At 39.2% G+C, this 24,567-nt stretch overlaps 1 protein-coding gene across 14 annotated transcripts in view; it reads right to left on the bottom strand.

Moving 5' to 3' along the window:
- Positions 1-24,567, bottom strand: part of TNS1 (tensin 1) — a 325,093-nt gene that overhangs the window by 78,009 nt on the left and 222,517 nt on the right. For all 14 annotated transcript variants that reach the window (XM_088146384.1, XM_088146386.1, XM_088146388.1 and 11 more), the window contains 12 exons: positions 24,218-24,267; positions 22,891-23,062; positions 22,274-22,324; positions 17,417-17,539; positions 13,890-13,954; positions 12,841-12,924; positions 11,234-11,346; positions 9,229-9,289; positions 7,572-7,647; positions 6,833-6,962; positions 5,507-5,572; positions 4,761-4,877 (listed from right to left, as the gene is read on the bottom strand). In XM_088146384.1, the coding sequence (XP_088002510.1) occupies positions 4,761-4,877; positions 5,507-5,572; positions 6,833-6,962; positions 7,572-7,647; positions 9,229-9,289; positions 11,234-11,346; positions 12,841-12,924; positions 13,890-13,954; positions 17,417-17,539; positions 22,274-22,324; positions 22,891-23,062; positions 24,218-24,267 (1,108 nt within the window). The remainder of the gene's footprint in view (positions 1-4,760; positions 4,878-5,506; positions 5,573-6,832; positions 6,963-7,571; positions 7,648-9,228; positions 9,290-11,233; positions 11,347-12,840; positions 12,925-13,889; positions 13,955-17,416; positions 17,540-22,273; positions 22,325-22,890; positions 23,063-24,217; positions 24,268-24,567) is intronic.

Genomic DNA, 24,567 nt, shown 5'->3' with positions numbered 1-24,567 from the left:
TTTACATACAAGATCAAATGCTTTGAATGGGAAGCTTTGTGACCTGACAAGGGAATAGAATGAGTTCTACACCTGAACATTCCAGGGCAATGTTATGGGGGCTATTCAGCACTGACAAATAAAACAGGCTTTGCTGCTCCCCCTTGTCTGAACATTTCTACATAAAGTATGTCCATAAACTGAAGTCAATGCTTTTTGAAAATGGGCTGAAGGCTCTTTCTATTAATCTGTAGAAATCTTCATCTAAATATTGTCCCCTAAACGATTCCCTTTTGTTCTGCCCAAAGCTCAACTGCATCCAAATACAGTGATACCTCGGGTTACGAATTTAATCCGTTCCGTGACTCTGGTCGCAACCCGATTTGTTCGCAACCCGAAGCAAATTTTCCCATAAGGTTCAATGTAATTACCGTTAATCCGTTCCGGCGTCCGCGGACCATGCGTCAAGGGCGGAAAAACGGCCGCGGACCACGCGGCAGGGTGGAAAAAGGGCTGCGGACCGCGCGGCAGGGTGGAAAAACGGCTGTGGACCACGTGGCACGGGCGGAAAAATGGCCACGGACCACGTGGCACGGGCGGAAAATGGCCGCGGACCACATGTCACGGGCGGAAAATGGCCGCAGATCCGGTTCATACCCTGAGGCGGAGTTCGCAAACCGAGGTAAATTTTTGCGGCCGGAGCTGGTCGTAACCCGAAAAGTTCATAAGCAGAGGCGTTCGTAACCTGAGGTACCACTGTATACTGTTTTGGATATACTGTTTTTCAATAGCCATTTAGACACAGGGCTGTCAGTCCTCTTACATGTTTTTTTTGCTTTGAGGAAAGAACAAGGACAAAGAAAACTGAGAGGTTCCTTGTTTCAAAACAGAAAATATAACAGTGTTCTTTTTCTACTATATGAAGAGGGAAGGACAATAAGCCGTTCCTGAGGATTTGAGCGGAAGAAATCTGATTTGTGGTCTTAGAGGGCTGATTTTGTGGAGTGCAGATGATGCGGGGAACTCAAGGTATAGCTTTAATTCTCAATGAAAAAAAGCTAAACTGTATGACAGGAATTATGCAGTAGTGTCATCAGCATTGTTGTGGGTGCCTATGACAGTAGGAATCCATAGGATGGAGATAGTGGCATGTTACAGTCCCACAAATGCTGATAATGTAAGAACCAGAAATGAGTTTTGGGAAAATTCTGCAAATTGTGTGATTTTTTTTGCTAGACAACATGAATGAGATGAGATGAGAATGAGATTAGAAAGTTCAGGAAAAGTGATTTAGGGACCCCAGAATGAATAAGAATGGTGACGATTTGGTGAGTATCTGCTTAGAAAATGATGCTTATTTTTAATACGTGGTTTAAGCATTAGTCTATTCATACAGACACATGGCAAAGGAAGGAGTATACATCTAAAAATGTGATTTATTTGTTTGTGGTGAAAGAATGAGAAAATTAGTCAAGGATATAAAAATGATGAGAAGCTCTGAATGTATAATAAACTTAGCCTTGGTTTCAGTTACCTTATGAGCCACCTCAATCGTAATTGCAACTTTATGTGGCTAGAAGAGAGATTAATCTTCTAATCCTAACAGAATGGATGAAAATTGAATATAAGAAAAGAGGATATGGAAGTTGCTTGGAACAAAATAAAAAGGATTAAATTATGGAGTGCAAGAGAATTATGCTAAGAAAAGAAGAAAAATGGTTGGTGGATGATGAAGTGAAGGAGGTTATGCTTGAGGGAAAAATGCATATAAGAGAATTATCTTTGCAAAAAATGAGAATGAAAGAATGATATCATATAATGCGTATAGAGAAAAAAACAGCTGCAAAGAATGTAGTCAGAGTGTGAACAAACAGTTAACATTAAAAGAGAAAAATCAGTGATCTGGATGGAAATTTTAAAAAATGGTTTTCAAAATGAAGTGGGCTAAACAAGGAGCATTCAGCAGACTGTATGGAATTTAAAATAACAATGATTAAATGATTTGAGATTAAACAAGTGAGAGAAGGCTGGAAGGGGCATTTTAGAGATCTGTAGGGGAATGATACTGATATGTTGAAAAGTGGAATTGCTTATCTCAGGCCTTTAATCTTTGGCATAGTAGTTCTTACTCCTTTCCTGCAATCTGCATAACTCATAAGGGATGGGGATGTATATATCTACGTATGTAGTAGCGAAAGGTGATCCACAAGCATGGGATTAATTGTCTTCATTGAAAGAACAGATGTGCGCATGTTCATGTGTGTGTAAATAATATGAATCTCTTAAGTTTCCAGGAAAAAAATACCATTGCATTATGATCCCTTGTAGTCATCTCTGAGATTCAAATGGAAGCACAATCAACTCCCATTTCAAAGTACGCACATGTTATAAACTGAGAAAATGTGCATCCTTAATTAAATAGGCCAACATAAGCCACTTAGTTTTCCATTTTTTCAGTTCAGTTAATGAGTAATTATGGTAGCATTCACAGTATTCATACCACTATGCATTAAATCCTTCATTATTATGCTTATTAATAGTCATTTATTATAAGAATCAAAGTGTTTTATTGAAAGTGCTTTATCTTGATTGCTTTTCAAATATTCTGTTTCCTTGTGGTGTTTGGGTTGATCGTTGCTTGCCAACAGAGATGCTAAAATGGAATTCTCTTCTTCTCCTAGTCATTTTAGCTAATTGCACACATTAATATAGCTGCAGAGATTTAGTCTCATTCCTTTTTCTCTAGACCAGCATCCAACTTGTACTGGATGCCTGGGTGGTAATAGTAATAGTAATAATAGATGATACCTTTAACACCATCAAACAACAACATCTGCCTACCCCAGGTCCTTGGGAAGGACTCAACAGGTGGATAAAAATGCCAAATCCAGTCTAAACATCTGGCTGAATGTGCAACCAACCATAATAAAATAGAATGACTATGGCAAAAGGAAGCAAAGATAGTACCAATAGTTATAGGTGCCTTAAGTGCAATCCCAAAACATGTGGAGTGCCACTTGAACACCATCGGCATTGACAAAATCACCATCAGTGAATTGCAAAAGGCAGCTTTACTTGGAACAGCTTACATCCTGCAATGATATCTTTAACACCATCAAACAACATCTGCCTACCCCAGGTCCTTGGGAAGGACTCAACAGGTGGATAAAAATGCCAAATCCAGTCTAAACTTCTGGCTGACTGTGCGACCAATCGTAATAATAATAATGTTCTTGGGACTTGAATTATTAAGTTTTTACCAGTCTTTAGACTGTGAATCTAACTGTAGATTAATAATAATAACCATCATCATCATCATCCTTGTTGCTGAAGAAAACAACTAATGAGATTTTCTCTGGGTGAGCTAAGCGAAGGCTAAATCTTAGTGCCAAAGATCATGAGGTAATGAATTTTCTTTCTCTGCAGTGAGTTGTCTTCTTTCCTGCTTAGTTAGACACAAGGACATTTCATATTTTTAAAAAAACTTTAAGCAAAATCTTTCCTTGGTTTTAGCAGCCCAGCCAAGTAAAAAACACTGAAATCTTGTTGTTTGAAAAAGTGGATAGAATGGCGATCTGTTTTTGCAGCAGCAGCAGCAGGACAGGCTCATAGTGAACATCCATTACACACCCAAGCCTGCATTCCCATTTTCTGCTATTTGACTAGAAATTACCCCATGCCAGCTTTTTCAGACCCTGCTTAAGAAGAAAAGACGGGAGGGAAACAATGACATTTATTCTGTTCAGTTTCAGGATCACAAACTCAGTTTCTCTATCCCATAGGAACATGGGGCACCTTGTTTCTTCAGAACCCATTGCTCATTCAGAGGACTCAGGTGACAGACTCCTCGGAACATCTTGGCTTTACTTTCTGTGACTTATCATACACACCACTCTGGCACTCTGCAAACATTTGACTCATGCCATCTGTTCCTCAGGCAGCAGCCTGTGACCTTCATGCTGTCCAGAAAATACATCTGTTCCCACCATTCCCCATTCCTCTTTCTGCACTGGCTCCAAGACAGGCTGCCCAGGATGGAGCCTCTACTATGCATGGGGGCAGCGACAGGAGCAGTCGTGACTTAGCAACTGAAAAAAACAAGGCAAATGAAATGCTGCGGCCAAGCTTTGCTTTCTGGGCTCAGTTAATATTGGCCCTCAGCAATATAAGCCACCACTGCGGCAGTAGTCCATTGCTCTTCTACAGGAGAAGCAAAGAGTAAATGAATCAAATTCAAAAGGATTCTCCTAGATGCAGAGCTCAAGGCAATGAGCTCTCCTACAAAGTATATTTCCATGAGCTGTGGACACCAGCATTTGCCTCCATACTTCTCTCCAACTGATTTCTGCCTCCTAAGAGGAATTTCACACAGAGTGCTAAAAATGCCTCTTGAACCCCTTTTGTGAATGTTGTTTAGGAAAAACAGAACAGGGTCCTCTTAATTCTAGCCACTGTGTTATAAATCACTTTTTAAAAAACTGCATGAAGCTGTGCTAGGACTAAGAAACATGATGCACCTCAGTCTTTTGCTGCAGTTCTTCTGCATAACCCAGCGGAAGTAGCTCTCCTGATTTGCTGTACCAAGTGTAGATGGTAAGCGACATAAGATGGTGTCAATATTAGTCTTATGCAACTCAGAAAACACAAAACATCTGCTAATCGTACAATGGAAGTAAAGGAAAAAATGCCTGCTTGCATGAAGATGTTATCTATTCAGATGGTGCATAAGCAGTTTGTGCCTGAAAGCTGGGTTATGTGCAATGGCAGTCTGTGCCACCTACCGTCCATGCTGTCCTCACGACGTATATTGAAGTTCTCATAGGAATCTCTGCGGATGAGTGGATCTGAAGTGTTGTAATCCACTGAGACACTTGGGCCATTCTCCAGATGTTCCATGCCTGAGGAGCAAAGACCGCATAATTTCAGCAAGAAAGCTTTTGGTGTGGGGTCAGTGAGGAAAAAAACAGTAACATGATAAAGCAGAGAAGAAAAATCATAAGAAATAAAATAAAAGGGTAGCAGGTTCAATGGGTCATAAATACACCATATGGAAGAGAGCCAAGATCATGAAGCTAGGGCAGGAACCATATCTAGAATATCTAGAATCAAAGCGATGCGCAAAGAACTTGGCCAAGGAGTAAGGAAGTATATACACCAAGGAACTATTACACAGGAAAGGACCTCCCTGTTTACTGTAAGAATAGAATCAATAGTGGCTACTCAGGAACATAATGAATGGAGTTTCAATTCGCCAGGCAAAGGGAAATGGCAGTCTCTTTGTGAGGACTTACAGCATCTGGTGACTCAGCAGCTATCTGCTCACAGTGACTCTACTATGGATTTTGAATCTTTCAGTACTGATACAGGGGAAAGATGAGGAAATTGTAGCAGGCTACCTTTCATGGCAGTAAGTTTAACAAAACAACAAGTGTACAATTTCTGAGGCCTGTAAATGGGGTGGGGTGAAAGGAGGAAAGCAAATGGAAGTGCTAAGTACCAAGGGTTGACTATAAGAAAAAAGTAATACCTTGAATTTTCTCAGGACCATAGGAGAATACAAATTCCACCTTCCCATACTCAGGAAATCGCTCATCTGGATTTTTTTTTTTTTAAAAAAAGAAGACAAAATGGTACTCAGTAGAGATGTTTAAAATGTTATGTGAACAGAAGAGGCAGTACTGAGTGGCCTATGCCTGAACTGAAACATACAAGGCCATTGGTGGTACAATCAGTATCTAAGCAGAGGTAAGAAAGAAAGTTCTGGGAAGACTAGATGAAGTTGGACCAGCTGGGGATGCCAAGCCTGAATTCAACTATAGTGGCAGGGAGGCAGAGATTATTAATAAGGCACAGGAGACCTCCCCCTTTCTAGTGGAGCCAAGCATTTCCTTTTGGATAGAATTGCCCCTGGAATGGCTGACAGCCATATGATCATTATTTCCTCAAGTGCTGATTTTTGTCCACTACTGGCAGAACAATTAGAGCAAGGTCTGCTGTCTGATATTTCAGTGCTCCATAAAAGCTTGGGAAAAAATTAAAAACCTCCTAAACTGCTTTTACAGACTTCTGGACAAATACTTATATCATACAATATGAAGATGACCAACTGAAGTACCATTCAGCAAACAAAAACAAGACAGAGATGGCAATATAAAGAAAAGGAAAGGAAAAAAAAACGTAAGTCTAAATACCAACTTCAGTACGTTTCAGATATATCTGAATTAACATGATTGAAAACTACATACAGTATCTGAACGTGAAAAGATAAATCAGTGGAATGCCATGTAATTGCCCCCACCCTTTGGAATATTCTCCCCCCAGAGGTGCGACGGGCCCCTACCCTCCCCACTTTCCAGAAGACCTGGCTCTGCCAGCTTGTGTGGGGTGACAAGAATCTTACCCAATCTTGGGGGTAGCTGGCACCTTGATGAAGTTCCCCGAGTTACTGCCAATTTTAACATCTGTCCTGGGATTATATTTATTTTCTATTTATTTAGGATTATTTTATACTGTAATTTTAATTGATTTTAACCGCTTTGTAAACCACCCAGAGTCATTTTATCGAGATGGACAGTGACAAGTTTGATATATATAAATAAATGGTTACGGCTACAGTACCTACAAATCTGTATCTGAACTTCTCACAAGTACCCACTAGATAAAGTGGAATGTCTTCTGATCTGAAGATATGCTAAAAATACTGATTCTTCCTCCCTAGCACACCTCTGTACCATAGTGTGGACCATTCTAGAAAAGCTACAACTTGGTTAAAATGGCCCCCACAAAAAGTGTAATGCATTTTATTACTACATGTCACTCTCCACTTTCTTTTCTTGAACAAAACTGCTTTTACCTTTAAAGGCATCATCCAGATCCTCCTTATTGAAGACAATAGCCAAATCATGAATGGCACAGGTGTGGAACTGCACCCGAAAGATTACATCCCGAGTCGGGCTACGGAATTCCTTGTGATAGCACTTCAACTGCCAGAGAAAAAGGGGTTTGTCAGCCTCCCCAGGTAGACCAGACAGGAAACATGACCAGATGGGCTAATTCTCCTTTATTGTAAGGCTATATTAATGGAATCTTGCAAGTCTGAAAGTACAAATGTCCCGCCATCTCTTTTTGCAGCCTGATAAGTTAGGGTGGGTCCTTTCTAAGTTTCTTTCTCTGCCCATTATGTAGATGTGGGCTTCTCCCCCTTTTATCTGATCGTTCCCCAGGCAGCATCTCTTCCCCCCTCTCTCAAGGTCTTTCTCATATATCATTACAGGGGTAGAGGGAACAAAATGAAGCATGCCATCAAACGGGGACCTACCTGGAAATATGAACGATTCTAACCATCTGCAGGAATACTATACTTGAACCCATTTGTGCTACAAAGACATCATTTCTCTGCATTTCCCCACAAAGACTGTGAATTCTTCCTGAGTTCATGGATTGCGGACTACAGGTTGGGATGAATCTGTGAATCTCTTAAGCCTTCTATTCTGGAATCTCTAGATGGGGTGGCCAACTGAAGCTATATTTTATGAACCAAAGCCCCACAGTGGTAAAAAATGAAAACATAAAAAGTCTTGCTTGACTCTTACCAAAATATCTCCCTTTAAGAGGAGTCCTGGTTCTATGGTGATACAGATGCTCGTCTGGCTGTCTCCCTGCACATTACTATAAAGAAGAAGAAAGAAGATAAATGTGGAAGACAATCAAAGCCCCTCAAGAGCTGAGATGTCGTTCCATCTGCCATGTCCAGGCAACAGCCAGTGTGGTGTTGTTAAGTGTCAAAGCAGGACCAAGACAACCCAGGTTTCAAGTCACTGGGTGACTTTGGGCCAATTACTCTTCCTCACGGTTGTTTGGGGAAAAAGAATTGGAGAAGGGACTGCTGTATAGAACTCCTTGAACTCCTGGAAGAATTTTTTCTTAAAAGAAGGAACCAGTCTGCCATTCTGGTGTTTCCACTTTCGTTTTGTGCTACAGTTGCTAAATCATTTTTACTGATCCTAAAAGACTGCTTAGATCTGCTGAGATCAGCACTGGAGACTGATCCAGTAGATAGCTGTAGCAAACAGTTTCTATTCTGAAAAGGGTGGTGATCCACAAAAATATGGCTTTCCAGGAATGCCCTTACCAAATTTTGTTGCGTCTACTCTTCATGCAATCTACTCCAGAATATACTATAAGCAGTTGGTATATCTGGACCTGGTCAGCATTTCCACTTCTAAGTTTTCTGTTTTGCATGTGAATACGTCAGAAGCAAGAATTTTCTTGCATGTACATAGACAAAGGTTTGCCATAACCTTCATTTCATCCAATATCTTGCTGCTTCTCCATTGTTACCAGAGCTTCACTAAGAAAATTCATTGAATAAATTCAATTTTAGTTGGTCAATTATAAGCCAAGGTAAATTGTAATTGATGGGATTATGATTTAATGGTACATTTGCTGACTTGAATGGGAGGGAAAGCAATAAAAATAACTATCTCACATTTTTATTCAATAAAGCTTTCATGAAGATTGATTGTACATGTACATCAAACTGATTATTAAATGGTTGATTTAAATTTAGGTAGGTAGAAGGGGAAAAAACTTTAATCAATGAAGTCTTGTTTCACACAAAGACAATGTGCTATTTTCTCTCTGGATAACTTTGGGCCAATAACGTTTTCTCAACCCAACCTACCTCAGAATTTAAATATGTATTTAAATTTAAATACAATGAGAGATAATCCAATGTAAGTATCTGGAGTTCTTTAGGGGAAAGGCAGTATATAAGTGTAAGCAAAAATGCATAAATAAAATTAAGCTGAAAGCCATGAAGAGAAGACTGGGAAAGGCTGAGGACAGAGCTGCTAAGTCTCCTGAGGCCCATTATATGCTTGCTTGTAGTAGTAATAACAACAATAACAAATGCAGCCCCCAGGCACAGCACGAGTCTCTGCTCCAGCCACATACTCTAGAGCAGTGTTGTCCAAACTTGGCCACTTTAAGATGAGTGGACTTCAACTCCCAGAATTCCCCAGCCAGCATGCTGGCTGGGGAATTCTGGGAGTTGAAGTCCACTCATCTTAAAGTGGCCAAGTTTGGACAACACTGCTCTAGAGCAAAGCTCAGAATAACATGCAGAACAAGGTCTACAGGACACCACCTCTACCGCAAAGCTCATGAAAAGTTCTACTCTGATTTGCATCATGACTGAGAAGAACTCTGAGTGCTGGAAATCAAGAAAATAATGCCAACTCCATTTACTAGATTCCAGATGTGTAGACCGGTTGCATTGCCTGATATATCTTGAGGAAGGGCCGGCAGCCTAAAACAGAGACAGAGAGAAAGGGACCTTCATTAGTCAGTGAGATTAGTTACAGAGAAGGGAACACAAACAGAAGGGAACACAAACAAGGGGCCAAGGCAAACCATCTCGCTGGAGGAGAAGCTTTCAGTGACACTACCCTCCTTGTAACAAACAACGCTAGGTTTGTGACAGTGATAGATGTTGTGGGGAACAATAAGGCACAGTCAAGCAGCAGGATTATATTTTATTTTGAAGCACGGTCTAACACTTCCCCTGCTCAGCTCTGATATAGCATTATACTAAGTGCCAAAGCCCAGGAAACGGAAAATTAAATGAGCTAAGATAGCCTTTGGTTTGACAGTTATATGCCCAACATCCAGACCAACATGATCAAGTTAGGTAGAGACAGATATTTTGATGAATCTAACCTTTTAGACTGCTGAAAGCTTATCCTACCCTTTAGGATATAAATCACACTATAACTGCATTATGTTGATGCTACACGGGGTAGCTCTATTCTTTGCTCTTCTCAATTATCCTGATTAGGAACATAAGAGCTGTATTCTGATTGAGTAAATCGGAACTATTTTTAAAAGAAGTAGTGGTGGGAAGCTGGCTTGATTTTTGGAGCAGGTAAGAACTGATCCAATCTTCTTGAGTAAAGTAACAAATGTGCTAATTTAAACTAGGAAAGACATGCTTTAAAAGTAGAGGTTGTGGCTGTGACTGAAGCCCTATTCAGGAGTTATAAAAAGAGTTTAGCTCTTTCTATATATAAAATCCCAAATCAGCCCTACCATTACTTCACCCTCTGCTCTGCATCTATAGGGAACATTAGGAAAGGATCTTAATAAAGGCTACTATTATTATTACTACATTAGGGAAGAGGACTTTGCTCATATACCAGTATGTTTAAAGGTTCCTTTTTATATCTGTTCTTGCTACATATATGGACTTTTGGAAGAGAATGATGAAATATATTTTTCACTGGGAGGGCCTTGGGCCTCAGGATTCAAGGAAAATTCACCACCACTTATTTCTATGACCACAGATTTAAAAATCTATCAAAATAGCTCTGTCCATAGCAGAAACAGCAACACTGAACAGAATCCACTGGCATTCCTGTTTCTCTGATCAAAATCCACACCCCTCCCCATACTTTAAAAGTCACCTTAAAAAAAAAGAATTTGCATTGAGTATATGTATGTTTTTCAAAATCGTTTTTTAAAAAATCTACAGATGAGAATCTCACCCAACTAAAACAACAGGTGGCATCACCTAGCCAGCTTAGTCTGGTTCAGGGCTGGTTAGTACTTGGATGGAAGACTACCAGGAAACTCAGGCTGTAGGATGGATTAGAAAGTTGAAAAAAATCTAGAAGATGATTGATCATGTTGGCAAAAACTTGGCACGAATGTGTCCAAGTAAGCACACTGAGCTTGACTCTACATTATTAACGCAGACAGTAAAACAGATTTTATATTATCTGTTCTGCTCATCCCTTCTCGGGTCTTCTTACACATACGGCTAAGCCCTTTTTAGAGCAACTAAGACTGAAGTGGAGTAGCAAGGGGAAGCAGTATGCAGAAGTGGTAGAAGAGGCTTCACCATTTTCAGCCACAACTGTGGGGTGCTGCTCCCAGGAAAAATGAAATCCCTGCAAACACAACCCTGACACATCAGTGGGAGCAGTCCTGTTCCCTATCTGGCTTTCTATTTCTACAGAGATTTTACTACAGGAGACCATTCAAGAACAGGATTCTCCCACTGATGCTTGAAAATGTGGTAGTCCATTCTGTCACTTCAGCATGCCTACAACTCCATCCCTTTGGAAGAGCTCTGGACATAAAGGTAGTCAACAGAGAAAAGAAAGAAGTTGTAGGAACTGGTATGGTATCTTCCCACCCAGTGGAGAGCTATAATTGAATGATATCTACAATGTGTGATGGAAAGGTCAATTACCTCCTTTAGACTCAAAGTTGGGGATCCCATGCATGATGACATGATGCAAGAAGAGGGGCTTGTTGTTCATTTTGATGGTGCCAGATAGCAGACCGCTGAAGTAATGGACGTATCTAGAGTAGAAACCAAGATAGTAGCAGGGCAGTTAGCTGGAGTCTCTTGGAATATGTATACTTCAGTGAGTCACTAGGGTTGAAGGGGTATGCCATCAAATCTAAAACTGTTATCCTATATGCAACCGTCTGGAATAAGAGACCACATTGTGGCCTTCTTCTGCATGAGAGCTTTTCAGATATGTGAATAGATAGATAGACAGACAGACAGACAGCCTAATAATCTAAGGACTTGGGGAGGGTGCTTCTTTTATTAAAATGTCAGGATTTCTTTATTATTTCAAGCGATATAATCATTTTGTGAAAAAGATTAAAAATGCATTCTCATACTTTTCTTTCTTTCTGCCTGTCTTGTTGTCTTTAGAGCAAACATGAGAAAGAAAAGCAAAGTGCTGCTGTTATTTTCAACCATTACACATAAATCACTGCTCATGCCATTTTCTTTCTCCCAGTATTGTTAGCACTAATGATTCTGTTGACCTTGAAAACCTATGACTGGACATCTGGATCAGGCTTCTAGATGGATACCAAAAAAACATAAAGTTGGCCATTTAAGAAGATGGCCTCCCAAATTCCATACAGCAAAGTGGGAGGTCTAACCTTTTCCCCTGTTGTTCCTTAATAAGTACTTTCTACAGTGCAAGAAGTTATCTAAACCTATGTAAGTTTAGTTTGGGATGAATCCCATTCAACATGACTGTACAAGTATAGGCCTCAAAGGGCTATTAAGTCTCTATTTCACTTTATGTAGAATTGTGGATGGCCTAATTCACCGTAAATAATTAGTGCTAATTATTTTCAGTACTCAAAAGACTGCCATAAGAGATTCTTTATCCTACTACTCAAAGTTCAGATGTTGATGTTGAAATTATCATTGTGTCCTTTAAAAGGAAAATGCATGCAAAGAAGTTTTATGGCTGCAAGACTGGAAAGCTTTTGCCTATCAAAAATGATAAGCGTAGATCTTTGCTGGCTCAGCACCACCAAGTGAAATTGACTGGTAATACATTAGAAGCTAAATAGGACACTGGTAACTTAACAAAATTTGCAGCAGCACTGGAGGTGTTCTGAGCATCATTATCTACATTTGCAACTACAGTATCTACAAATATTAAAGGTCTCCAAGCAAAAACAGTTGATTCTAGGTTAAATACCTTTGTTTTATGAGCATGTATGCCGTATCTACCATTTGTGTACTGCAGGAGCCCAAAACCCAAGAGAAATCTGTGGGCCTTGTCTTTTGGAAGCCATGGTTCTGATCTGGATTATGATTGGGGTTGAAGTTCACTTCATCCCTAATTACAACTCTGTGGTTTGTTAAATTCTGGTCCTGAACAAGTAATGAATAATAAATACTGGGGCTTATTCTTTGTACATGAACAGAGAGCATAATTTTTAAGTGAATGGAGAAGCTCAATGTGCCCTCTGAGCATCTCTACGTGGATGTGTTGAGAGCACATCAGGGTCTGTCCCAAAAAAGGGAGGAAGGCTAACCTCTTCTGAGATGGCTGCCCAGCTGGGATCACCTTGTCCTCATAGAACCTTTTCATGGCAAAGCGGTCCAGAGCCTGATCTGCACTGTGGAATAAAGAGAAGGGTCAATACAAGCACAGCCTCGTGAATGATAGAGTTTCATCGGAGTTCATTCTGCAGTACCTTGACCTGCCCATCCACCACTGTTTATTTTCAATCACAAATACTACAGTTTCATCAGTAAAATAAAATTTGCCGATTTAAATTTAAAACTGCACTGGGGCAGCTTGAAAACAGCAATTTTACAGCAATCATCTCTGTACCAGCCTTTCTCAACCCAGTGCCCTCCAATTGGGTTAAGGGGGGTATCAGATTTGAGACAACGATTCTGTTTTACATTTGCATCTAGACCACGAGCCACTGCCTCTTTGTCTTTTGTAATAAATATTATCTCGCCCCTTTTTGAAGTTCTGACTTCTAGTCTGGGGTGGGGATAGATTACTTAACTGTAGAAATGCAGCAAGACATCCCTCTATCAATAATGAATCCTTAGCAATCTAATAGTGAGAATAACACACACACACACCAAGCACTTTGCACCCCAGCTCAGTGTAAAATATATATTTCATGTTTTCATTCCCCACCCCCACCCCTTGGCCTCTTTCCTTTGTGCTTGTCCACTTGTGATCAGCAAAACTCTTCATGTTCTTATGAACTAAACCGAGATGCTTTTTCTAGCAGCGAAAAGGACTGTGGGTAATCTCACATTCACAGAAGATGGTCTAAGCAATTTCCTGATCCATCTAAGAATTTTAGGCAAAGTAACAGAAATATGCAACAATGCCACATGATTTTGATAATCATGTCAGAAAGCTTGGATGATATGTGTATGTGTGAGCATGTGTTGGGAAGGAAGTCAGGCTTTGCTTAAGATTTGGATTCTATCATCAAAGCAGACCTGCTAAGTTTTTAAATAAGCAGATTTCCAATATCACTATTAATCCACAGTCTGAATTAAAGCCACTGCTTTTCTAACTCTTCATACAACCCCCAGTATGAGGTTCTCTTACCTGGCTGAAATATTACTATAATGCATGTAAGCAGCAATAACAACCCCTGTTCGGCCTCTGTTCCCCTGCAGACATAAAAAAGGGAGAAAGGAAGGAATCAGTTAACAGCCTTGGTAGCAGATAATATGTGACAGAGGAAAGACTACAGTACTTTTATCTTCACTAATGCCATTGGACAGCATTTTCTGAAGGGAAGAGATTTTAATTAAATGGAAGAATTAACCTGTTTCCAATGTATTCACCCACAAGCCCATCTTGTTCTCTCTCTCCCTCGCTCCCTCCCTCCCTCTCTCTCTCTCATTAATCTGATTTTTAAAACTCCACAATTCCTATTTGTAAATTTGCTTTCCCATACAATGCTTCTGTAAATACGTTGGCTATAAAACGCACCAGAACTTTCTGAAAATGTGAAAGCTAATTTATCATAGACTCCATGTATTAGTGCAGGACAGCTTTTCCCAATCTGGCATCTTCCAGATATATTGAGATTCCCAGCTCCCAGGGTGCCTTGTTAGCCTCCATCATCTGAATGAGGGTATTGGAGGCTTCAGTCCTTACACAGCTGGAGGGCATCAGGTCAGGGAAGTCTGAAGCAGATGGTGCTGATCTGTACTGAAATTTGAAAAGGTGAAATTCCTTGCACATTTCCAGGAATAACTCCCCATAATATTGGACATATTTGTGAATGGGAACAAACTCCACTTGGACCAGTCAACTATTATAAGAGATGAACAGAGGCACAGCTTAAGTAAGTTGGCAGAAGTAAACTACCATGAATGTCTTACAGGAAGGTATGACTGAACAATGGTTTCCAAAGGGGTAGAAAATCTATAAAGGGTGCTATAAAGACAAACACATGTATTCTTCCATAAATATATATGGATTGTAGTCCAATGAAGCAAATTAACCAATAGATGGCGCTGCCCCCTTGAAGAATAACTGCTGAAGGGATTTTGGATTTTGCTGTATGTTTTGGTATTTCAGTCTTCTTCTGGGAAAAATTGTGGAGAAAACTTATGTATCTCTGGTACCCCTCAAACATAGAGATGAAGAACAAATTGTTTTGGGCATTATCACAGGGCTGTTTTAAAATTAGAAAGTCAGTGCAATGTGATGGACAATTCAGAATATGGAACTGAGGTTGTGACAGGACAGCTACATCTACTCTATTTGTTCCACTCTCACTGACAGGAGAATATCTGCTTTTTTTGTCTTGATGTGAACTGATGGGAGTGTTTAACTAAACTCCCCTCCTTTCCTTCACTTCACAATGTTCCTTTGCATTAAGCATTTTTATCTCATCTTAGCACAAACAATAGAAGTGAAAGGAACAGAAAAAGAAAGGTAGTGCATCTGATAAAATGTTAGTACCCTCCCGCAGCTTCCTATTTCAAACCTTTTTAAAAGAAACTGATCCTATCTGATCCAATTCTTGGGAGCAGGGCAAATATGCAAGCGGCTGCTCCATCATGTCTAATTTGGCTCTGAGTCTGTGGTCAGTCTTTACATGTTTCAGGGATAAATAACTTGTAGCCTGCAGATTAATTTCATGAGGCCCCCTGTCTATTTCAAGAGACTTCTATAAGAAACCAATCACATCGTAAGGGGATTTGAAGCAATAAAAAAACCCCTATCTATATTCCTTTACTCATGATCAAACAGACCACAATAGAAAGACATCAGATCATTGAACCACAGAACATGGAGTTGGAAGCAATCTTAGAAATCATCTACTCCAGTCCACTGATCACTAAAACTTAATGTCTTCAGTATACTCACAATCTTATAGTCAAAGTGATCTTAAATGGTGTTGCAGTTCTCCTGAAAGGGCAGGTGTGCAGTTTAGAAATTTTCACAAATGCACCACTACCTAGAGAATTTGGGGCAGTGATTGATGAACTGGAATGCCTATTAAGTTGAACAACTATTACTCATCCAATATCTTCTCTACATCCCTAGTGGCACTTTGAGTGTACTGACAAACTTCCCCCTTCTCCCATCCTCATTACTTTCCCTGATTTAATGTTACTCTCATAGGAAAATAACATACCTGCTTTTTCCACTGTCTGCAATTCAGCCCAGGGGCTAATGTGTTTAACAAAGGAGCAAGAAAACACACCTATAGATTTATTTCATGAGAAACTTACACTGTCTATGTCTTATAATGCAAGTGGAAAGAACAAAAGGCTCAGATTACAGCAATAAGATTGCCTCATCAGAGTAATACAAATTGTGTAGTGATAGTAAGAGAATAGAAGCATAGAACAAAGGTCTTGACATCCAGCAGCTCCAAAAGAATAAGAAGAAATGAGTTGCAGCAGAAAGTCATTTTCAGGTTCTGGCAACCAAGGATAACATTCACACAACCCTGGTTGGTGAATCCATCCATTTTCTGAGCTTGCACAAGACACTTGTGCTAAAAATTTATTTATTAAATAAATATAAGCTAAATAAACTGGGTGGGTTTGCAAGCATGCTAAGTCAACCAGCAGACAGACAGACAAACCAAGATTAAAACAAGCAAAGTTTGTCCCATTGGACAAGTGGAGCTGACAGCTCTTCAACTGATTGCTTACACACATTACATTAACACAACCAAAGAGTATCACCCATGAACAAGCATGGGAAGAAAGCTTCTATTGATGTATTAGGCACTGCAGACTTACTGAATTTTATCCTAGTTTCACTGTTCAGGTTTTTCTTCAAAAATTCTTGGGAAGTCTAGTCTGATGCAGCTGCTAAAACTCATGTTTTATGTCTCTCGAGTCTACAGCATCCAGAATGTCCAGGGGAGAGGAAATAACTTCTAAACTACATCAAATCTGATACACTATAGAGCATCTTTAAAAATAACAGTATTAAATGATGGAAGCACCAGCAATGCAGAAGCATGCATAGGCCAGCCACAAACGCACAGCAACAAACAATATTAGAGTTCTGAATAGTGTCGATAAAACTGAAAGCTAAACAGTGAGAACAGGAAGTTCGGTGGAAAAAGCAGAAAATATTCCCATCACAAGAAAGTTGTGCTGAGACTACACATCCTGTTTTCACCACTATCTGCAGCACAGTCTGAGCATCCAGTTGAAGGCAAATTCTAGCACAAAATTAGCAGAAACTGCTTTACAGTAATCAGAGATGGGGAAAAAAATATACAATCATGCATAGCAATTTACTAGGAACATGGCAATAGCATGCATATAGCAGATAGACCACTGCAAAAATGAGAATACATTTTCTATTCATGGATAACAATTCAGAAGATGATCCTTTAGCCATTAGCAAGAAAGTTATGGGCAGGAGAATGAGAGTGTCCTAACCATAAACAAAGTGGTCCTTGAGATCACATGCACTAGTCATGTATTCGCTTTATGAAATCTAAATTAAAACTACTCTGAGGCTCCATTTGCCATTGTCCAATCTGTCTGCCAAATGATCTTTGCCTTAACTATGGCACCTAAGCAGAGGCAAATCCCACGGTTGCCCCTGCAACCACCATCCAGGGAAATCCTTCTCTTTCCTCTCACCTTATTATGCAGCACTACCACATTGTGTGAGTCAGCATTGAGCCACGTGTCCATGGCCTTGCAGATGCTGCATATCTTCTCCAGGGCAGGTGTGTGCAAGTCAGGCCATCCAAAATCCAGCACCTGTGGTACAAGGAAAAGCGGAGGAGGGTTCCAAGCAAGAGAAGAAAGACATGGAACTGTTACAAAAAGTTAAGATTTCTATCTTAAGTTCTTTTGGTTATCAGACACTGTTTCACAAGTTGTTCAACAACACAAAATCTGCAGGATTGGTTTTACCAGCAGGCAAATGCTTTTGGAGGTATCATTTTAAGACAGTCATTTTCCAATTCTTTATTATTATTTATGACTGTTGACAAAGGCACCCTTTGGATTTTCTATTTCAGTCATTCAAGACACTACTGCAAATCATTTCTTGCCTGGGTTGGCAAAGGAAGGCAGGCCAAGCTATGTGTTACAAAGATTAATGACCTGCAAATTCTGATGAATTCTTGCCAGAAATTGGAGGGGCACATTCTTAACCAGGAATGAAATTAAGATGCAGTACCATCCCTTGAAAATCAAGCCAGATCAAAACGGACATCAACCTTAACTTAAAAATTTGGTGTCCCACCCAAAAAAGTTTAAGAAGAAAAAATCATGGACATAATCCAGGTGGATAATATGAAATGAGGATTTTTCCTAGAAAAAGAATTCACCGTGGGAATCTGTTTCATTTCAAATTACACACACTTTAAAAAGAGTAGAGCCTTGTCCTAGTTTTATGGCACTTTCTCAATTTCTCTACTCTTAATCCTTTTTGAGAGCATCCCTGCAAATAGATCCTACACAAGAATAGAGAGTTGCATGCCACAAAGATGTTTGGCATACCAGAAAACATGAGGCTGTAATTGGAGATGGATGATGGATGGATGGATTTCACTGACTCACTTTTAATTGCTTTTGAGTATTTCAAAGTTTGTTTGGTCTCATTTCTTTTATTAAACTGTGATGGCGGAATTCGTATGAAAATTAATATGTGTTTCTGTAGATTCTTCCTGAATAAACACATATTTGCATGGCAAAGATAGAAAAATATTCTATCAAAATACCTAACATGGGTATTTTGATAGAATATTTTGACTGGACAACTCTATCACAAATTTGGAGAAGTGTGAAAAAAGAAGGGTAATGATCCTTCAGTTGGCACATCAGTATACATTAGGTCAGTTAATGTGAAGCAAACCATGGTTTGTTTTTTGTTTTTTTGTTTGTTTCTCTATGTTCACTTTCATAATGTCACAAAGGGACTTTAATTGCCACACTCTACAGCACTTTGAGATGGCCAGGCTTTCTATATCCCAACCTTTCTGATTCTGATTTGAAACACATTTGAGACTGATCCAGGCAATCTTGACTGCTGGCAAACCTCTTCCTTTTCTCTTCCCTTCCTTCTAACTCTTCCACGCAACCAGTAACCCAAGCAAGGAGAGCAGGAGTGAAACTGATCAGAGTGAATTAGCTATAGACCAACTGATACTGTTGGTTTCCTTCCAGGTATTTTCATAGCTTGTCAGTTTCCAAGGCAGTAGCTTCCTCAAAATGGAAGTTTCCTGTCCATGGAAACAACAGTGATATATTAAGATTTTGCCCAACTGTGAGACCTTGGTAACAATCTTGTTTAATCACCAGGGGGCATCTCAAGCCAAAACCAGGACTGCATCTTCATTTAGTAACTTCCTTACAACAGCATTTAGTCAAAGGAGCAAGTGGGAGGAGTTGGGTGGGAGTTGAGTTAAGTGGGAGGAGATGGGTGAGAATTGGCATTAGTTCTTCTGAGTAAAAATGTAACTTCCTTCTCAGGAAAGCCACCAATTAATCTTCAGAATCTTTTAAGTATGGCTTCAAGTGGAATTATTATTAGTATTATTATTATTTAATTCAGTTATTCTTAGGAAGGGATATCCTTATATTACTATTTTCAAGCAATCCCGATGGTGGTTCTGTCACAATGGACATTCCATTGGAGGTATCAATAAAATTAAGTACTTGCCTTTTATTTATGTAATAATAACTACCATAACTCAGACCCAAAAATTGGTATGGGCAAAAATTGTCCATAATTCTTCAAGGAATGCTTTAATTCAGAAAACATTGAGATTGGGAACCCCAGGCAAACTGCATAATAGTCTTTCAGAACTTCCTTCGGAAATTCTCAAAATGTGCTTCGCAGTGATCTACTGCATCTCTCTGCATTCACTACCAGCCAGCTGGCTGGAGTCTTTTTGCCCTGTCAGCCCCCAATTCTTGGCTATCCCCATGAGTCAGCTGGTTTGTAGAAACAGATCACTGGCGGGAAACTGACTAATTGAAGCATATAAGTGATAATACAAGCAGCAACATGAGTATTAAAACTCTGAAAACTGGTAAGAGTGAAGTAGTTTCAGGTACAGTTGCTGATTATGAGTTCATATCTGCTCATAAGTGAACGTGATCTCATACAAGCATCTCAGAAGGAAAGTAGTGAATAGGAAATGCAGCAATGAATAAGTAAACATGGGATTTCACTGGGCTGGAAATCTACTTGCCTAGCCTCCTACTACCACAGATTTGTACTGAAGAATATTTTGACCAGCAAGTAAGTTACGTAGTTGGTTAATTTGTTTCTTTATTATTTTACATATAAATAATTAACATTTCTAAGGCTGCCCACTCTGCGACAACTCTGGGTAGCTTACAAGGATTAAAAAGCAAACAATGCATTAAAATCCTCATGGTCATGCCAGGGGAAGAAAAACTCTTAAATGTAAATATAACAGAAACATTGGTTTGCGCTAGGAGGCATTTTTGTTATAGCATGGGTACATAAAATAATTCAAGTGGTAAATGGATACTTATTTAAATACTTCTTTTTGGATTAGACTTTCTGGTACAATATTTAGTTTAAAAAGGCCTAAACAATGGAGGGGATGGGGAAGCCTACACAAATGCAACTATAATTATTACTCGCTGAAAAACATGAACTGCCAGCTCTTAAAGATAAAAACATAGGCAGGGGCATTTGTATAATTTAATGATCCATGCACTTTCCAAAAGTTTATTTGGTTGTTTGCAGTTGCAAAATGTTTGACAAATGCTGCCTTATAAAATATGAAGACTACTAATGTTGTCAACCTTCATCAGCGGATAATGGACTTTGCTCCAGAGGGGGAGATGAGTGTTGATTGACTATGAATGTGAAGACTTCTGCCATGACTTTAGCATAGCATTATCCTGGAAGCTTTGGGATTTGGTTTTTAACTGTGAAAAGTGAGGATTTTTAAAATAAATAAATAAGTTTCCATACCCAAGAAGTGTTGTGCAAATGCAGAGTAATCAAGGAAGTCATGATCATGAAATCCTACATGTAATTCATCTCACTTTTCCATTTACTGTTGTTGCATTCCACTCCAGTAAAAGTGTCTTTTTAAAGCCCCTTCCTCTCTCTGCCACTCAAGCATAGAAGTTCACCATTCGTTCTTCTGTTACTCCAGCTTGCTAATTCAGCATGAATCTAGCTCCTCCTGCCAAAATTGCCTGATAAAGACAGCGGTAAGCCTAGTGCACAACAGTAGAAGCATTTCCAGAATTTAGGGCAGAGGCAGATCCAAGTGACTGGCTGTAGTTTGGGGAACCACCTCTATGGATGACAAAGACAGTGGCTACACAGTGGGATTAATGGCCAAAAAAGAGTGGGATGCACACATAGAGGAGGCAGCCCCCTCGGATTGCCCAACTTGGAGGCAAAGAGTAGCTGAAGAGAAGTGGATCTGGCTATGTTCTTAAAAGATCATAGTAAATGAAACTCATCATTACTCCATAGTTAACATGGACTTTTTAGAATATAATCCAATGAATCATGTGTAAACAGTGGAGCCCATTTCTTCATTTCAGGGTCTGAAAAAATTATAGCTCTTCTTTTGGAGATACGCTGTCTGGTTGTCGAAAAGATGCATAGAGGAAAATTTGCACAATCAGTGTGCATAAATCCATACAAGTCTTCCTAGGCCATTGAGACCACTTATTTTATTATTCCAAACAGTAACTGGAATGCAGACGTATTAGTTTCCTAGCAAATATCAATTTCTCCATTCTGAGAAACAGTTTGGGATTTTGGAACCTAGGCCTCAAAAGCTCTTTTTTTTTTTTCCTGAGTTACAGAACACACAGAAATTCAGTTTCCCAATTCCATCACTAATGGAGGAGGAGGAAGAAATTAAAATGTACAAACTCTAGCAAGCCTGCCATAATTTGTGGGATTTTGATCCCTTGCAATTTCACGGGATTTCAGATAAGACTGCCAACATCTTGAGAAAAGTTGGTAATCTCACAATAACTAATTTTATCATGAGGTCCTGCAGACATCTTCTTGGTCAAGGGTAACTAGGTGCCCACAGGTGCCCTGCTGCTGACCTTAAATTTCAGGCATTTATGCTTACAGGATGTCTTTCATTATTCAATGGATCAATAAACCTGTCCTTTTTTTACTAATCGCTGAGGCTGAAAGATGAAGATGCTGGAGGTGGGGAGAAATCAAGGGCTATGGTGGGGTAATAAATGCAAAAGATAGGGTTTGTAATTTACTCGATAACTTATTTATTTATTTATTTATTTCTTATCACATTTATATACCGCCCGTTTCCCCAGAGGGTGACTGAAAAGCTGAAAAGAAATAAAAAGTTATAAATTAGTCCTTTCCTAGGCCAATTCTCTCTCTCATTCAAGCACCCTACTGGAAATGTTATTTTATTTATATATTTATTTATGTTTCAAATTTGTCACTGCCCATCTCACTGCAGAGTGACTCTGGGCAGTTGTCTAAGTAACCATCTATCTTACCTTGGAATGCAGCTTGCTGATGTCATGCCTCCTTTCTGACAGATTAAGAAGCTAAAAGAAAGAAAAGAAATATACAATATTAGAAGAGTTGGCTTGTGTGGTGTATCTTGGGCTTGGTACAAAATGGTGGGAAAACACCTGGAAACAGAAAATACATAGTTTATTTCAGTGAAATATATACACACATATCCAAGATTCCTCCTTCCAAACTTTCCAAAACTTCAAGCATGAGTTTTTATTATTAATATCCCCAAGCGCACTAATTGTATTCAGTAAGCTGCAATACTGAAATGAAAACTGAGAAGGAACTGTGACAGATGATGGTTTTTAAGGATCTTGGCCCTGTTAGATTTACCTCGTACTAAAAGATAGTGTTCAGAATTGATAATAAAGGCGAACAGATAAAATGGCAAAGGGATGCCATATCACAAAAAACAATTCATGCAATAAGGATAAGTAATTAGAAAAGAAGTAAGCCCAGGAAAAAGTTCAGACCAGTACCAAAAAGGTATTACAACTCTTTTTGAAGTGAACCACTAAGACAGAATGCACTCATTTCTCAGAAAGTTTTTCAAAGCAAGTTATGACATTGAGTCACAGTCTTCCAAAGTTCTTACCAAGTAACTGTCCCCATGCTTGGATTTAAGCATTTGAGCCACCTCCTTAAGGTTGCTGCAGAAGGTTTGCTCTTCCGACAAACTTGCAAAGTTGACAGCAATTATCCGTTCTGTGACATATACCAGGTCTAGTTCACAAGTGTCTTCCATGGCCTGGTTTAGGCTCAAGTTTCTAGGTCAAAGAGAAACAACTGAATAATCAACAGTTGAGATATAAGAGCGAAGTTCTAAGTTGTGAAGGATCTGCCTGTGTACGAATCAGCAAGCACTCTTTCACTTTACTTGTGCTGTCAAGTCTAAAGTGTATTCTTGGAGTGTTAACAAGTGAGCTTCTCAAATTCTGTTCATATCCATTTTTTTCCAGGGGAACTTTTAATTAAACTTCCATGTATGTTTTTGAACCTAAATTGGGAAAACAGGATATTCCTTTCAAAATTACACTTTTCCCCAAGATGATATTAACCACCCAGAGTCACTTCCTAGTGAGATGAGCAGAGACCAAATTTGAAATATAAATAAAATAAATAAAATATTTGTAGCTTCCTTTTTTATTGGAATGCTGGTACAATATAGATTATTTTTCCATCAGGCAGTAGGGCTGATATGGAACAGGATATGAAACCAAGGGATTCCCAGAGACCACTGAAGCAGGGAAAATAAATTTCCACCAGACAATAATTCCAAGAAGTATTATGGCATCATAGGATGGGGGCAGGGCAGTAAGAGAAAGTCAGGAGGGAGTGCTGAGTATACTGCCCTGAACTGATGGTAGGCCAGAATACAAATCTAAAATAAATACATCAAAATTAAGCCTTTTGTATGACTGGGTAGCAAAGCACTAGGTGTTCAATAAATACAACGAAGAGTCTTCTAGCACTTATAAAACTATGGCTAGACAACCATCCATAAATTAGAGACCCTTCATGAACTAGTAACATCTACACTAATGGTTTTGCATAAGTATACAATTAATGGAGGACAAAACTCTCAGGATCTACTTGACATGATGTTGCATATTCCTCCACAGTTGACAGCAATGAACATCAGACTAATAGTTCCTGGCATTAGAACTGCTGGTGCTATAACTGCTGGTCCTGCTTGTGGGTATCCTGGAGACATCTGGTTGACCATTGTGGGAAGAGAATGCTGCCTCACGGTCCGATCTAGTCTACCTCTCCTTTGTTTTTCATATCAATTTACAGCAAGGCTAAAATATTAATGGTACTAATAGCAAATGGATTATATTCCTAATTAAAAATAAATCAGTGGTTGGGGCTTCATAGATAAAACACTTAATACAGAAATCACATCTACTCTTGAGCCTTACCTTGAAGGTTTACGTTGTGCTTGCATAATTTTGGGGGATCTTGCAAACACCTAAGGTAGCGAAAGCAAAAGAGACGGGAAATTTTTTTTTGACACAATTAGAAAAACTAATTAGACACAGATTGACACAATTAGAAAAACTGAAGAAACTGAACTTCTGCTTATTTTCCAAATCCCATATGAATAGCAAAGGTACAATCTGATGTATGATGGGATAGAGAGAGTTGTCAGTTTGAGGTGGCTCATAAAAGGTACTATAAATCTCCACTTTGCAAAACATCCCATAATAACCGATGTTGGAAAATTTATTTATAAAGTGCTTGAAACCTTTTTTTTTTTACTCGTTTCTCA

Source organism: Python bivittatus, unplaced genomic scaffold (assembly GCF_059951505.1).
Source record: "Python bivittatus isolate LINGU-HERP-01145 unplaced genomic scaffold, Pbiv_v1 ctg000480_np1212, whole genome shotgun sequence".
Taxonomy (NCBI): domain Eukaryota; kingdom Metazoa; phylum Chordata; class Lepidosauria; order Squamata; family Pythonidae; genus Python; species Python bivittatus.
The sequence above is the reverse complement of the archived record's forward strand: the minus strand, read 5'-3'. Positions and strand labels throughout refer to the sequence as shown.